Source organism: Conger conger, chromosome 7, assembly GCF_963514075.1.
Source record: "Conger conger chromosome 7, fConCon1.1, whole genome shotgun sequence".
Classification (NCBI taxonomy): domain Eukaryota; kingdom Metazoa; phylum Chordata; class Actinopteri; order Anguilliformes; family Congridae; genus Conger; species Conger conger.
In genome coordinates this window covers 47,757,551-47,771,267 of record NC_083766.1, presented here as the reverse complement: position 1 = coordinate 47,771,267, position 13,717 = coordinate 47,757,551, and the positions used below count along the sequence as shown (strand labels likewise).

Here is a 13,717-nt window from a genome sequence, read left to right as displayed (position 1 = left end):
GTCCTGCTCCAAGAACAGCACACGATGTGCTCAAAGCATGTTCTAGCCGGATGCCTGCTGACAACAGTGCAGCCAGAGCCTGAAGCATGAATGTGCTTGCAGCGCGAGTGTGTGTGTGTGTGTGTGTGTGTGTGTGTGTGTGTGTGTGTGTGTGTGTGTGTGTGTGGGGGGGGGGGGGCTCAGTGAATCATCCACTCTCTCAAGAGGCATAAATATTTCAAAAGATTTAATATTTCAAAACGTAAGCCAGGCACGAGTCGGAGCCTGGACCGGTCACACGGTAAGAATGGCCGACAGAGCGAAGTCAGGCTCTCCAGCACGCAGACTCTCGACCCGCTCGACCACGTGCCATCACGCAATGAGGCCATGATGGGTGAACAGAGACACCATCTCATTCTGCTGCGGGTGGACAACACGCCACGCCACTCTTCAGCGTGGTCTTCACACCCCAGATGGACATTCTTTACCGCTAGAAAGGCCATGGTTTTCTACAGCCTCGAATGGCCGCTGAGTGTCAGGCATGCCCAGCATTGATTTCCCCCAAAACTATTTCCTCGGAATAACGAACACAACTGAATCGATTTAAAAATGTTTACCACTAAATTATTAATTTAATTATACCACTCAATTCCACAGAGAACGCACTGCGTTGCTGGTTTGTGTGACATGAGACTGCCCAAAACAAATAGGTAGATTCCTGGTAGTTGTGTTTACTTTTGCGTTTGTTCGTTTGTTTTTATTTTTTAATTTTTTTAAACAATCAAATAGGCCCTGGTCCTTATCTTTGTTGTGCAGGTAGCAGTTGAAATTGTACTTCCCTCTAGGGTCTTTCAGCGCACTTATCCCTGGTTATGGGTATGCACTTTGTTGTACGTCGCTCTGGATAAGAGCGTCTGCCAAATGCCATTAATGTAATGTAGTTGTGATGTAGTCTATTCGGGTTACTCAAAGTCTCCATTTCAGTGAAAAACTGAAAACACGTCAGAGGAGTTATCTCCAGAGTTATAAACAACACAATTCACAATGTCCACCATTATTCATCGCCACCCTAAAGTCTTTATAAACTTCAGCTCGCAACTGCGACAAATTAATTTTGTGCGGTTACTGGTCAAAGTTAGTTTCAATAGCACTTGATTAAGTTGTTCATATCAAAGCGCTGGTCATTCAGCTGCTGAATAGCGTGTGGGAAGAAAGGGACACATTGGCGCCTGTGTACGAGGACCTGTTGCCTACTGTCTGGTGGGGTTTATTTGTGAAGAAAATGACGCACATTCCTTGATTTTTATTTTATTTTATTTTATTCTAAATGCAATTCTTTTACACCCAAATATTTAGAAAATGTCATGGAAAAAGGAGGGTACTGCATTAACAGTGTTGGTTCATTTTTGTCCATTTGAATTTTTGAGTGAAAAAAAAAAACAGCATGGGCTCTGGCTTTTAGTGTTAATCCTTGCATCCGACACACGAAGGAGGAACAGAAAACTGATGAGGTGCTTGGTTAAGCACACCACTAAAAAGGAGTTACAGCTTCCCTGGGTGGGGAATAAGAGGAGGAAAAGCTATAAAAATTCCAACTTTGGAGTTCCTAATGAGGAGGTCCAGTTTCATCTCTAACACGAAGACACAACCCCAACTGAAAACAGCATGCGCCCCGTTAAAAACAATTCAACCCAAATGAGTACGGAAACAGAAAGAGGGAGGGGGGGTGTCTGCGATACACAGCCAAACCCAGTCATGACACAGATCTGCTCCAGACGACTCGTCCCTCCAGAACAGGACGGGGGTGGGGGGGCTAAATTTGGCAATGATCTACGCATTCGTCAAGCGGCAGCAGAATGCACACCACCAGGACACCTCTCCGTTCTCCATCACGACAGATGGGGTCGGTCCGTCGGAGGTAAAAGAGTTTTGCAGGGTGTTCAGTCACCCGAATTCGACCACGGCCATGGACTGCGAAAAACGTCTTCTAACACCCTCGGCCGTGACACTGTTCACAGTGTTAGTTGCAGTTTTTGAATGTTTATGTAATGTTTACGGAAGGTCGTCCTTGAACCCCGGCATGATGTCGGCTGAGACCAGACCAGGCCCAAACAAGCGGAAGGACGTTGGTCGCGGAGACCCATCTGCCGACGTCCCCTACCGGGCCTTTCCGACTGCGCAACCAGCATACCAGCCGGGCTCGTGTGCCAGCGTTGGTCATAGCGACTGCCCCTAGCCTTGATTTCGCATTGGAGGACAGTGCTAAGTAATGGAAAACCTTTATCAATTCAACAGAGTTTTAATGGCTCATTTCAGAAATGGCCCAACTGCAAATTAGATAATTACTCATCCATGGAAAAATCACTAAAGAAGAACTCTGCCCACTTAGTCTATGCACAACATCTTGATGGACCAGCAAACAGGTCTCCTAACCAATGTAAAATTTTTTTTTTTTTTTTTAATAAAAAAGTTTCGCCTGTTCTCCCTGATCCATACTGTGTTATTGACAGACTGGGATTGCTGCTGAGTTTTATAAATTAAGAAAGAAAACTCAACCTTAATAGGCACTCAGAGATACAAACAGAAAAGATGGCTCCTCTCTTTGGAAAAGGCTGCTCATCTTTCAGCTTTATATCGGTCCAACAGTGCTTATTTGCAGAAGCCTTAGACCCCACGGGTGAACCCAGTCCAAACCAGTCAATCTGTCAATCAAGAGAATCACGTGCCATTATCTGTAATATTCTTCAGTTGTCCTCTGCCCTAAGAATCCCCTTGACACCACAGGGCAGGTAACCAGCCAATCAGAGCCGTGCATTTGGCCTAGGGGCTCAGCAGAGGTCACGGTGCAAAGCGCACAAATGTTGGGTTATGTGGCGCATCTGCTGAAAGCTCTTCACCGTCCAAGCACCGAGAAACCGCTAACTGTGCACTTTACCGGCCCGAGCACATGCCGTACTGTACCTCCTACTGCCCGTCAAACGACGTCCTGCAGGAGAACGCCGCTTTTCAGAAGCCCGCAAAGACGCAAAAGAGCCGTCCTTTTCATTACAAGCCGTCGTATTTCAAATAAAAAGCTGAGCATCGCTCTCCTCGGCAGCGTGGAGACAATAACAAAAGAGCGGCTTCCTTCCCTGGAACCACACCTTCGCCTGCCTCTCCTGACACAGCGTGAAGCACTGCCTGCCTTTCGGTGACAGCGGCTTTGTGTTTTGATAAGCGTCACGTCGACGCCTATTCTTCGTAGCCTTTTTTTTTTTTTTTTTTTTTTTTTTTTTAAACTGTGGTACCGATTACTTAACAGAGCTGCAGCGTTCACGTGCAGACACACATAAAGGCACACACACAAATGCGCGCGCGCACACACACACACACACACACACACACACACACACACACACACACACACACACACACACACACACACACACACACAGAAGGATTAAGAAAAGGAGCAGACTTACAAAGCAGTTTAGCATAGAGCAGGACACTCGTGCAGCCAGGCTCATGTTCAGGAGAGGTTGGGCTGCACCGAGGAGACCAACTGCCAGCGGAGCATCAGAAAACACAGTGCCGGCAGAACCATCCTTCCTTACCGGTGCCTCCCCCCTCCAACTGCACACACCCTACCCCCCCACCCCCCCCCCGCCCAGTCCCACCCCCACCTCACAACTCCTCAATCTGCCTCGGTGGGCACGCTCTGTCCAACGCTCCCCACCCCCAGCCCCGAAAGACGGCTTCCGCTCGCGAGCCCTGTTGCTCAGAGGAGACGACGAGCTGGATATTCCATGAGCGAAATAAAAAAAACACAAGCAGAGACAGAATCCCCCCCTTTCACAGAGAGAGAGAGAGAGAAAGGAGGGGGCACGAGGAGGAGAGAAAAAACTAAACAAAAAAGCCAAAGCGGGAGTCAGCGAGCGTACCGGCCCCAGCGCACAGAACGGTGCGGGTAGAGTGAACCGGACAGGGAGAGGGAGAGGGAGAGGGGGAGAGAGAGAGATAGAGGGGAGGAGAGTGCCCGATACAAGGCTCCGCCCACAGCGATGCCCTTCTCCCTCCCTCCCTCCCTCCATCTCTCGCAGGGTCGATTGCTTTCATCCATTCCCAAGCGAACACCACCCCCAAACACCCCCCCTCGCCCAAAGCATTCACCCTTCACCGAGATTCCTTCATTACCAAGCAGCTCCCTCAACAGAGCAGCTGGACAACACACACACACACACACACACACACACACACACACACACACACACACACACACACACACACAGAGAGAGAGAGAGAGAGAGAGAGAGAGACACACACATGCACGCACACACACGCACGCACAGACAGACAGACAGATGCAGACATGCACAGATGCACACAGAGACACACATACAGACAGAGACACACACGCACACACATATATACATACATACATACATACATACACACACACAGATGCAGAGACGCACACACAGACAGATGCAGACGTGCACAGATGCGCACACAGAGGCACACACAGAGACACACACACAGGCAGAGGCACGTGTCACAGCAGTGCGCCACAGGACCGTGCACATCTGCCCCTCCCACCCTGGAGCGGTCTGAACAGAAGTGGCGGGAGTAGGAGAAGCTAATTTTTATCCGGCCCCTGTGACTGGATTGTAATTTCTGGGACGACTCCCCCTCCATACCACACATTTCCCTGAGGAGGGACGGTACAGTGTCCCCCGGAGCTGCGGCAGCCAGTCTGGAGGAAGACAGCCACGCGGTGAGAGCTGGGCTAGAGTGCAGTCGCCCATGCGCAGGGCTCCAGTGACACAGCATTCTACAGTACAGCGCACGCACCACTCAACCGAACCGCTAACTTACCCCAGCCTTCCCTCCATCCTATCTCTCTCTCCTATCCTTCCCCTCCTCGCTTTCTCTCCCTCTCTCTCACTAGTTCACTCCCTCTTCTCTCTCTATCCTCCATTTCCCTCTCCATCTCATCCCTCCTCTCTCCATCTCTACCCCCCCTCCATCCCCCCTCTTCCTAACGTTCCCTTTCCACCTCTCTCCCTCTCCACCTCCCTCCCACTATCCCTCTATCTCTCCATCAATCTCTCTCCCCCTATCCCTGCAGCCTCCCTCTCCCTCCCTCGGTGCAGTGAGTCACCACTATCCCAGCATGCAGCAGAGCTGCAGCAGGGCAGAGGCCGGGCCTCCGCTGCGTGCCCTGTCCTTGCCACAGACGCCGGCCGCCGGCCACGGCGCACAGAGCCTCCCGCTGCTGCCCTTTCTCCGCCTCGCCGCGGGAGAGAGACGCTCACACCGGGCCGCTCTCATCAGCGCTGCGTCTGCTAGCGTGCGCGACAGCTGCTGGGAGGCAAGGACAAACGGCACGTGCATCTGCCCAGCACCGCGCTAGACCCCCTGCCTGCAGTCTGCCCAAGTATACGTGCGTGTACGTACACAAGCACACATACAGCACGCGTGTATACGCAGAAATAGTAAACGTATACAGTGAGGTCCGCAAGTATTTGAACAGTGATAAAAAATTTTTTACATGATGCAATTATCCTCAAATTAAGGCTGACAGCCTGCACTTTAACTTAGTGAGCTGTGTAGGTACAGCCCTTTAAAAGTGCGACACTGTCCAAATACTTACGGACCTCAGCATAAATATCATGAGCACACGATGAAACCACATCCTCTACTCTGAAACTCATCGGGACGCAACGCGGCGGCCATGTTGGCCTCAGCACCACGCTGCAGCTTCGCTGGGATAATGTGACATTGATGCAAAGCGCTGCTCAGACAGCTAACGGCACACAGGGCACGGAGCGTAGAAGCGTGACTCATTGCTGCACTCACAGTGAAAGTGAAGCCATTTGGGGAAGGAGGTGGTGGTGGGGGGGGGGGTCACTGATAATAGCAGGTACATGGTGTGTGTGTCTTGGGAGAGAATGGAGGGAGGGTGTGTTTCTGCACGAGTATGTGTGTGTGTGTGTGTGTGTGTGTGTGTGTGTGTGTGTGTGTGTGTGTGAGTGCGCGTATGCTCATATGAAAGCACCTTGGGGGAGAATGGAGGGAGTGTTTGTGTGTGGGTGTGTATGGGACAATGTACAATCACTCAGAGGGTCGTCTGTTTCATTTGGGCAGATTTGAGTAGGCGTTTGTTTGTGGGGTGGAGCACCTGGTCCAGGTTTGCACATTACATTTTATTTAAGTGCAACCAGGCTTGTGTTGTATTGAGGCACGTGCACATATCAACTGTGGTAACAAATTTCCTCTAGAAGGACAATAAAGAACCTAATCTAACCTTAAGGGACAATATACAGGGAAGCTATGGGGGCTTTAATACAAACGAGGAGGCTTAAAAATAATTGAGTTTGTCTGTGCCTCATATCTGGGCAACTTCACTCTAGTCCAGGAGAGGTGGAGGGAGAGAGAGCGGGAGATAAACGTGTTTGGCTTGTATAAATCATTCCCTTCCTTTCTCTTGACTCCCCATGGATTCCCCTTGGCTGTAATACAAACCCATGTTTAGTGCCTTTGGAAGAGAAGGGAGGGAGGGAGGGAGGGAGAGGGAGGGAGAGACGGAGGGAAGGAGGGGTGACAGACCCAATGCAGCAGTGCGCTGCAAATAGCGCAACGCTCACGTGGCGCGCCATGCCCCCCACTCCCACCCTCCCCAACACCACCTGCCCCCCCCCCCCCCCCACCCTCCCCAACACCACCTGCCCCCCCCCCCCCCGCTTGTGAGGGGGAACCCAGGACTGGCGAACGAGAGGAAGGCGCCCTCAATCAATGCGCTACCAGAGCGTGGAGACGCAGTCCGTCGCCCCTTTCACAGTGCTGTCAATACGCTTGACAAGCATCCACAAGCCTACGTAATATGGGTAAAAAAAAAAAAAAAAAAAGCCAAAGTGAAGGTAGCATTTCATTATCATTCCATTGCAGTGTAATCCCCCGCCCCCATTGCCTGCGTCACTACTTGATGGCTTGATCTCTCCCACAGCGGGGAATACACTGCCCCATGCGTGTAGCACAGTTACGCAACAGGGAACAATCCGGAAGCCCTGGCCTTCCTGTAAATCACCTGTTTATAGGCTATAATTTTCCACCCTGGAGGAAACCTTTGCTTATTTCAGCAGAACTGGGGAGATTGGCGAACGTTAATAAAAAAAAATGTTCAAAATTACCTCAAGCACCTCAAAGACCAAAATAAAAAGACCCTTTTTGGATCGCTCGCCTTTTTCGAAAGCCCAAAAGCGTACCCGAGAAATGTTGTGGTCTGCAGTGGGTAATGGCCTCTTGCGCTGCCTCTACATCACTGTCGAAGTCCAATTATCAAATAATTAACACACCACAACAACCACTCCAAACACACCGCTTCATTAAAAATAACAAACAGAAATGCATCTTCATCTGTGCAAGATGAACAGCAGATAGTTTTTCAAAGATAACAATAGCACCTACTAACTGCAGAAGCTCAGGCAGGCCAAACAAAAACAGATGTTATTGACGGTCGGAATTCAAAATCTGTCACCCTTATTTGCGTAATATGGAGTCAGGCATCTCTTCTCTTTCTTACCTACTACTGTACATCAGGCAGGTTCTGACAGAGTCTGGCCCCGCTTCACCGTGCCAGCCACACCACACCCAGGCCAAGGCCCGCCCACACTTCAGATAACAGGGAATTTGAAGGGAAGCACGGAGCTACAGCTCGACTGTTTTGAGAAAGGGCCAAGTGCAGACAAAATATTTGCTGTTGTTGGGGGCAACGGTTAGGGCGCTGGGGTCCAGAGCGCGGACAAAGAAGCGGGGCAGTAGAACAAAAGCCAAACGGGAGCGTGCAGGTGGCCTCACTGTTTACATAAGGACGTGACATCACGTCGGGTAGATGCACTATGGGAAGTGTTTACCTGCGTGGTTCCCATTCCCCCAGGTACAGCCCTTCATTGTTCCACACCATTTCCAATTACTGGCCAAACAATACACGCGCTACCTGAACGCCACCTGATTCTTATAAGGCAGGCTTGTTTTAAACCACCAGTGCGGATCCAGCTGAGCAGAACTGTCCAGGCTGCCATTTCAATGCCTGGTCACCTGACTGGATTAACACGATCATATTACTGGAGAATGGCTGCTGATGTCTGAGACTCTTGTTAATATGCATCCTGAAAGGGAATTGTCCAAAAAAATTAAAAATAAATAAAGAAATAAATATAAACGTCGGTCTCCCGTTAAACAGAGGGCATTTCTCTGAGCTCTGTTTGCTCCACCGTCTCTTATTCCGGGCTAGTCCCTGTGAAGTAGTCCCATATCATCCCAGTTGTTCCAGCCTCATATCATCCATTCGTCCTGGTTGCGGAATACCCATTTGACTTCACTGCCTTTACTGGATTTTCCTTTCTAAATAAAAAACAAAATGGCTTCATTCCCCTCCAATTCACCATGTTGACTATTTCAGGTTTTTAGGCTTCAAACCAGCGGTGCAGAGAGCTCCAGATCATCCAATCACTTGGTCTCGACAAACGGACCGACCTGCGAGGGAGACCGGATCCCTCCCTCCCACTGGTTCGCGATTTGGATACAGAGAAAGTATCCAGAGCGAGGAGCAGCGTGTGGAGGCGCCCTCCAGAAACAAACCGCCCATCAAACACGCCCGTGACAGACGGCTCGGCGGGACGAGGCTCTGAGCGCGCCGTGGAGCTAATGAACAAGATGCTGGAGGGACCACAACAGCATCCAAAAGCTTGCATCCAAACCCCAAAACACCTTAATGGGTAATGTTGAGCAGAAAGCAATTGCCATGTAGACTTTAGACTCATTTTACTTTAAAGCTATGTGGGGCAATAGGACTACAATTCCCTACATTCCACAGGACACTCACGTGGGAAACTGCCAGCTGTGATTTCCTGTAGCACTGCAAGTCAATGAAGTCAGCCTCTGTAAAACCACAGAACTCTCAAAAGGCTTCACCTTTTCTTAGCTGAATCATTTGAATTAATTTGGTAAAGTGAATGTTTGGTATTTTGTTTAGATCAACTATGAGTGTGTACCTTGAATAGTAATAAAATGATTCATTGAAATGTATAATAATTTAGTTGTTATATTTACACTGAGACTGATATTTTACAAATTTCGCCACCGTTTGCAGAAGGATGGACTATATCTCTTACATAAATGTTGCCCAGTGTCAGTAGTAAAGTTATATCCCATAGGTAACTGAAACCCATATGAGAACTGTTGAGACTGGCATGTTTCAATTACCTATCCTCAATATTTTAGTAGAGGCATTTCCCCTACAGCTCCATGCTAATGCAATTAAATATGTATTGGTTTGCAGATCAGTTTGTGTGATCATAATCAATCTCTGTTATTTGTGAGAAGCTTCTAGAAAACAACCACAGGGGGATTTCCAGTACCAGAGAAATTTCCAGTACCAGAGAAATCTACTTCAACATAATGACAAGATAGACATGAGTGAGCACCAACTTCCTAAAACTTCAGTGTAGCAAACGCATGAATAATATAAACAGCATTGGTCTCCAATCATCCATTATGATGAGTTATAGCACTTCTAGAATTATATATCCAGGTCCTATTTTGGAATATATTTTCATAAAGAAATGAAAGCTATGAATTTTCAGAAGGCTCAAAAACAAAAATTATCCAATTAAGAGCACAAAGCAGAAGCGACTGCAGTGAGCTCCCTCCTCCTCTGCTTTCCTAAAGGGCAGCAATGCAGCTCATGCAGAAAGATTAATGCGCCGTTCGACACACTTATTTTCACGCTGCTATTTCTGTACACCTGGCATCCCGGATATGTGGCTTGGTGGAGCTGGGAGAGGAGCAAACGGGCGGGAGCGCTGTGCTCGCCTGTCGCCAACGTGTCGCCAACGGGCGGGAGCGCTGTGTTCCCCTGTCGCCAACGTGTCGCCAACGGGCGGGAGCGCTGTGTTCCCCTGTCGCCAACGTGTCGCCAACGGGCGGGAGCGCTGTGTTCCCCTGTCGCCAACGTGTCGCCAACGGGCGGGAGCGCTGTGTTCCCCTGTCGCCAACGTGTCACCAACGGGCGGGAGCGCTGTGTTCCCCTGTCGCCAACGTGTCACCAACGGGCGGGAGCGCTGTGTTCCCCTGTCGCCAACGTGTCACCAACGGGCGGGAGCGCTGTGCTCGCCTGTCGCCAGGCGCACACAACGACGCAACACCAACGTTTCTCGTCCCGAGCCGCAGAAATACCCACAGCGCCCGTTTCACCGTCCTGCGCGGCTATGGAGGATTAGCAACCGTCCCTTCGTCCTCAGCCATTTCCCCAAGAGCCATGCTCCTCCCTCCGGGGCGGGGGAGTTAAGGACAATTTAACTAGAAAGTTAAATATCCAGAGATAGTTCTCACCGGATGTTTACTTGCTGAAAGCTTTTCATGCAGAATAACCCGGTCGGGAACTTGTTGAGGATAGACTAGATGTCACCATGAGCTGGAGAGATATTCTACACTAAAAAAGTTGAACACCCGGCCAAGGTTTGCTACAAATATTTGTTGCTGAATTCCGTTTTCTAAAAAATGACAATCCCAGTGATTCACAAATCACTTTTTAGCTCACCTCTGGGTGCTCTATCATAAGCAACCCATGTGGCCTGCTAAAAATATGCAGCTTTCAAAAGAGCCACCAGTCATTGTCTAGTTATCGCAGGTTTCGCGAGCAGACCGAGAGCACAGTAAAAAGGTTCGTTAATATGACAGCTGACAGGAGGAGAGCCAGTTCTCACATTCAGAATGGCGCGTTAGATTAATTTACCATCTGCGGGTGCATCGACAATTAGGCTGACACACAATGGCTGCTGAGGCACTGAAGAATGCCGTTCTTTACTGAACTGTTTGGAAGGGCAAGTCATAAATGCCAGCACTTTCGATGACCTTTCGATGACACGGAAAAACTCAGGGTCTTAGTTTCATACCTTCAGACTCTGTGTCCCCTCCACCCAGTGCTCACTGGCCAATTTCAGCTCCTGTTTATGGGAAGCATACACCCATCTAAAGGCTGCAATGAAGACTCATCGGCCCTGATTGTGTGACACAGGTCACGTGATCAACATTAAAGCAAATGAGCACCGAATCCTGTGCAGCGTCACTGACAAAGGTCAGGCATGCCATTTTGATTTACGGTTTGAGTGTAAGGTACTGCAGGTGCCGTGAATGTCAAATACTTGTAATGTAATGCACTGCTGGGCAGAAAGCAATTGCCATGCAGAAGAGCCACGTGATTCACAACTGCCCGACACCCTAGAGATACTTCATTCCTCATTTTACTTTCAAGCTCAGCGGGGACAATAGGACTACAGTTCCCTACATTCCACAGGAAACACGAGGGACACTCCCAGCTGCGATTTCCTGTAGCACTGTAAGTCAATGAAAATCCCAGAACTCCAAAAATCTTAGCTGAATCATTTGAATTAATTTGTTATCAAGTGAATGTATAGCATTTTGTAAAGATCAACTAAGGGCGGCCTGTAGCGTCGTGGTTAAGGTACGTGACTGGGACATGAAAGGCCAGTGGTTCGAATCCCAGTGTAGCCACAATAAGATCCGCACAGCCGTTGGGCCCTTGAGCAAGGCCCTCAACCCTGCATTGCTCCAGGGGAGGATTGTCTCCTGCTTAGTCTAATCAACTGTATGTCAGTCTGGATAAGAGCATCTGCCAAATGCCAAAAATAATGTAACTATTGCTCTGTTCTTTTAATAAGAATCAAATTATTTATCTAATTTAGTTGTTATATTTATACTGAGACTGATATTTTTCCTTAAATTACGCCACCGTTTGAAGGATGGTATAACTATATCACCTACATAAATGTTGCCCTGTGTCAGTAGTAAAGGTAAATCCCCTATGTAACTGATGCCCATATGAGGACTGTTCAGAGAGACGTTTCAATTACCCATGCTCAACATTATAATAGGGGCATTCCCCTACAGCTCCATGCTTAAAGATCACACCGCAATCCTGACATGCACTAACACATAGCCAAACTTCTCAGGCTTTATGTCTGAAAAATAAATGATCTGGCTGTGTTTGAGCCGATGTTTGAACTGGGCTTACCTACAGCATACAGACCAAGAAAGTCAGCCAGGAGAAGGCATTAACTCGGTATAGAGTTAACAAGAGTTTCTCACTCATTCAGACGGCTTCTAAACGGCTTCTTTCCGATTGTGCACCGTCGATATGGAAGGGACATTGTACTTAGGAATTCTGACATAATACACCACCGAAAACAAGTTCCACTTATGATAATAAAAATAATTAAATTCCTTCAAAATGTCTAAAAGAGGTAACAATAGGTAATTTCAGACTCCAAACGAGAGGAATTGCAGCAACAAACAACCTAAAACCACAACACTGTTCCCACAGTCTATGAATATAACGTGTAATATAAAGCGTTTTTATACACTCAGCTGACAGTGACAAACGCAACAGAGCCTGCCATCTTTTCGTAGCGTTCTAGTAAAATGTTCGTCGGACGGGTGACTTTATTAAATCTTGATTTTGATAATTGGCTCGCTGCTCCAGAGGGAGGGACTTGGCAGGGTTATTAGATCGCCGCACAATAAGCACCTTGGGCGCCTCGGAATCACGGCAACGGGCACGAGACGAGACGGCTTGAAGAAGGCGTGTCGCTCTCATTCGGGCCGCCGAGGGACGGGGTACGGGCGGTACTAATACGACTACCTCCAATTGAATCAGACGAGGTACAATTGGCTACCAAATTGGGAGAAAAAGGGAAAAATCTGGAAAAAAAATAAATAAAAATAATTTAAAAAATCTTGATTTGGGGTGCTTTGGTGTACCAAATGTAAAGCACATGACATTTTTGTCTTTAAGTTTTCACTTCAGCTAACCAACTAGATTATGAGCAAGCAAGTTATATGTAACTAGCTGGCTAACTAACATATGATAGTCTACCACAAACAATGCAACTGTAACTTACAGTTTGAGAGAAATAAAGGTTTCGCTAAACACAGATGATTGATGCCCAAATTGCACTCCAGACAATGAAACTCTGTATTGCCGATCTAGTAAGAAAACAATACCAGTTCATTATCAGTAACAACAAGCAAATTAACTTCCTAAATTTACACATATCCACCTGTCCACTACACATCGCTACTATGTTCATATTGCCTATATTTTATCGTAAGTGTATATTTGTCAATTTGTCAAGCTAACTATAGCTAATTTGCTTGTTTCTACCGGTAGCAAACTGGTATTGTTTTGTAACTAGATATGTAGTCTTCGCTTAGATAATAAGCAATAGTAGACAGAGTTTCAGTGATCGCTTCTTTGAAGTGCAATTTGGGCAGCTACACAAACAATCGGAATAAGCCCCGACGCCATTGGCTGTGGCAGTTAAAACAATTTTCAACCAATGAGCTTAAATTGTTGTACAGCTGTACAATGATACAGAGTGACGGCCCGACAAATTTGAAACCCGAATTTAAGGACTATAAACACAGGCAGAGGGCAAGTCAACATATCAGTGAGCCTTTTTCAATAATAGGAAGGGATTTACAATGGTCTTGTAACAACGTTTTACCACTATTGTACCATTAAGTACTTTAAACCATTGCATTAACCAGGCTGGGAGTATAAATCAAGTACATCTTAAGGTAAGTAGTTTAGGTTTTATTCAGAAGGAACTACACAGAATCCCTGCTCCTAAAAGACCTATCAATTATCTTCATTAAGTACAAATATCAAACAGGGAAA

At 47.7% G+C, this 13,717-nt stretch overlaps 1 protein-coding gene across 10 annotated transcripts in view; it reads right to left on the bottom strand.

Moving 5' to 3' along the window:
• mtmr4 (myotubularin related protein 4) overlaps positions 1-13,717 on the bottom strand; it is a 79,543-nt gene that overhangs the window by 46,557 nt on the left and 19,269 nt on the right. For 4 of the 10 annotated variants that reach the window (XM_061249786.1, XM_061249787.1, XM_061249788.1 and 1 more), the window contains exon 1: positions 3,441-3,586. The exons of 5 other annotated variants lie outside the window; for them this stretch is intronic. In XM_061249786.1, the coding sequence (XP_061105770.1) occupies positions 3,441-3,485 (45 nt within the window). In that variant the 5' untranslated portion in view covers positions 3,486-3,586. Of the gene's footprint in view, positions 1-3,440; positions 3,587-3,899; positions 3,917-13,717 lie in introns of those variants that run through there. One more of the 10 variants, XM_061249795.1, reaches the window with a different exon arrangement.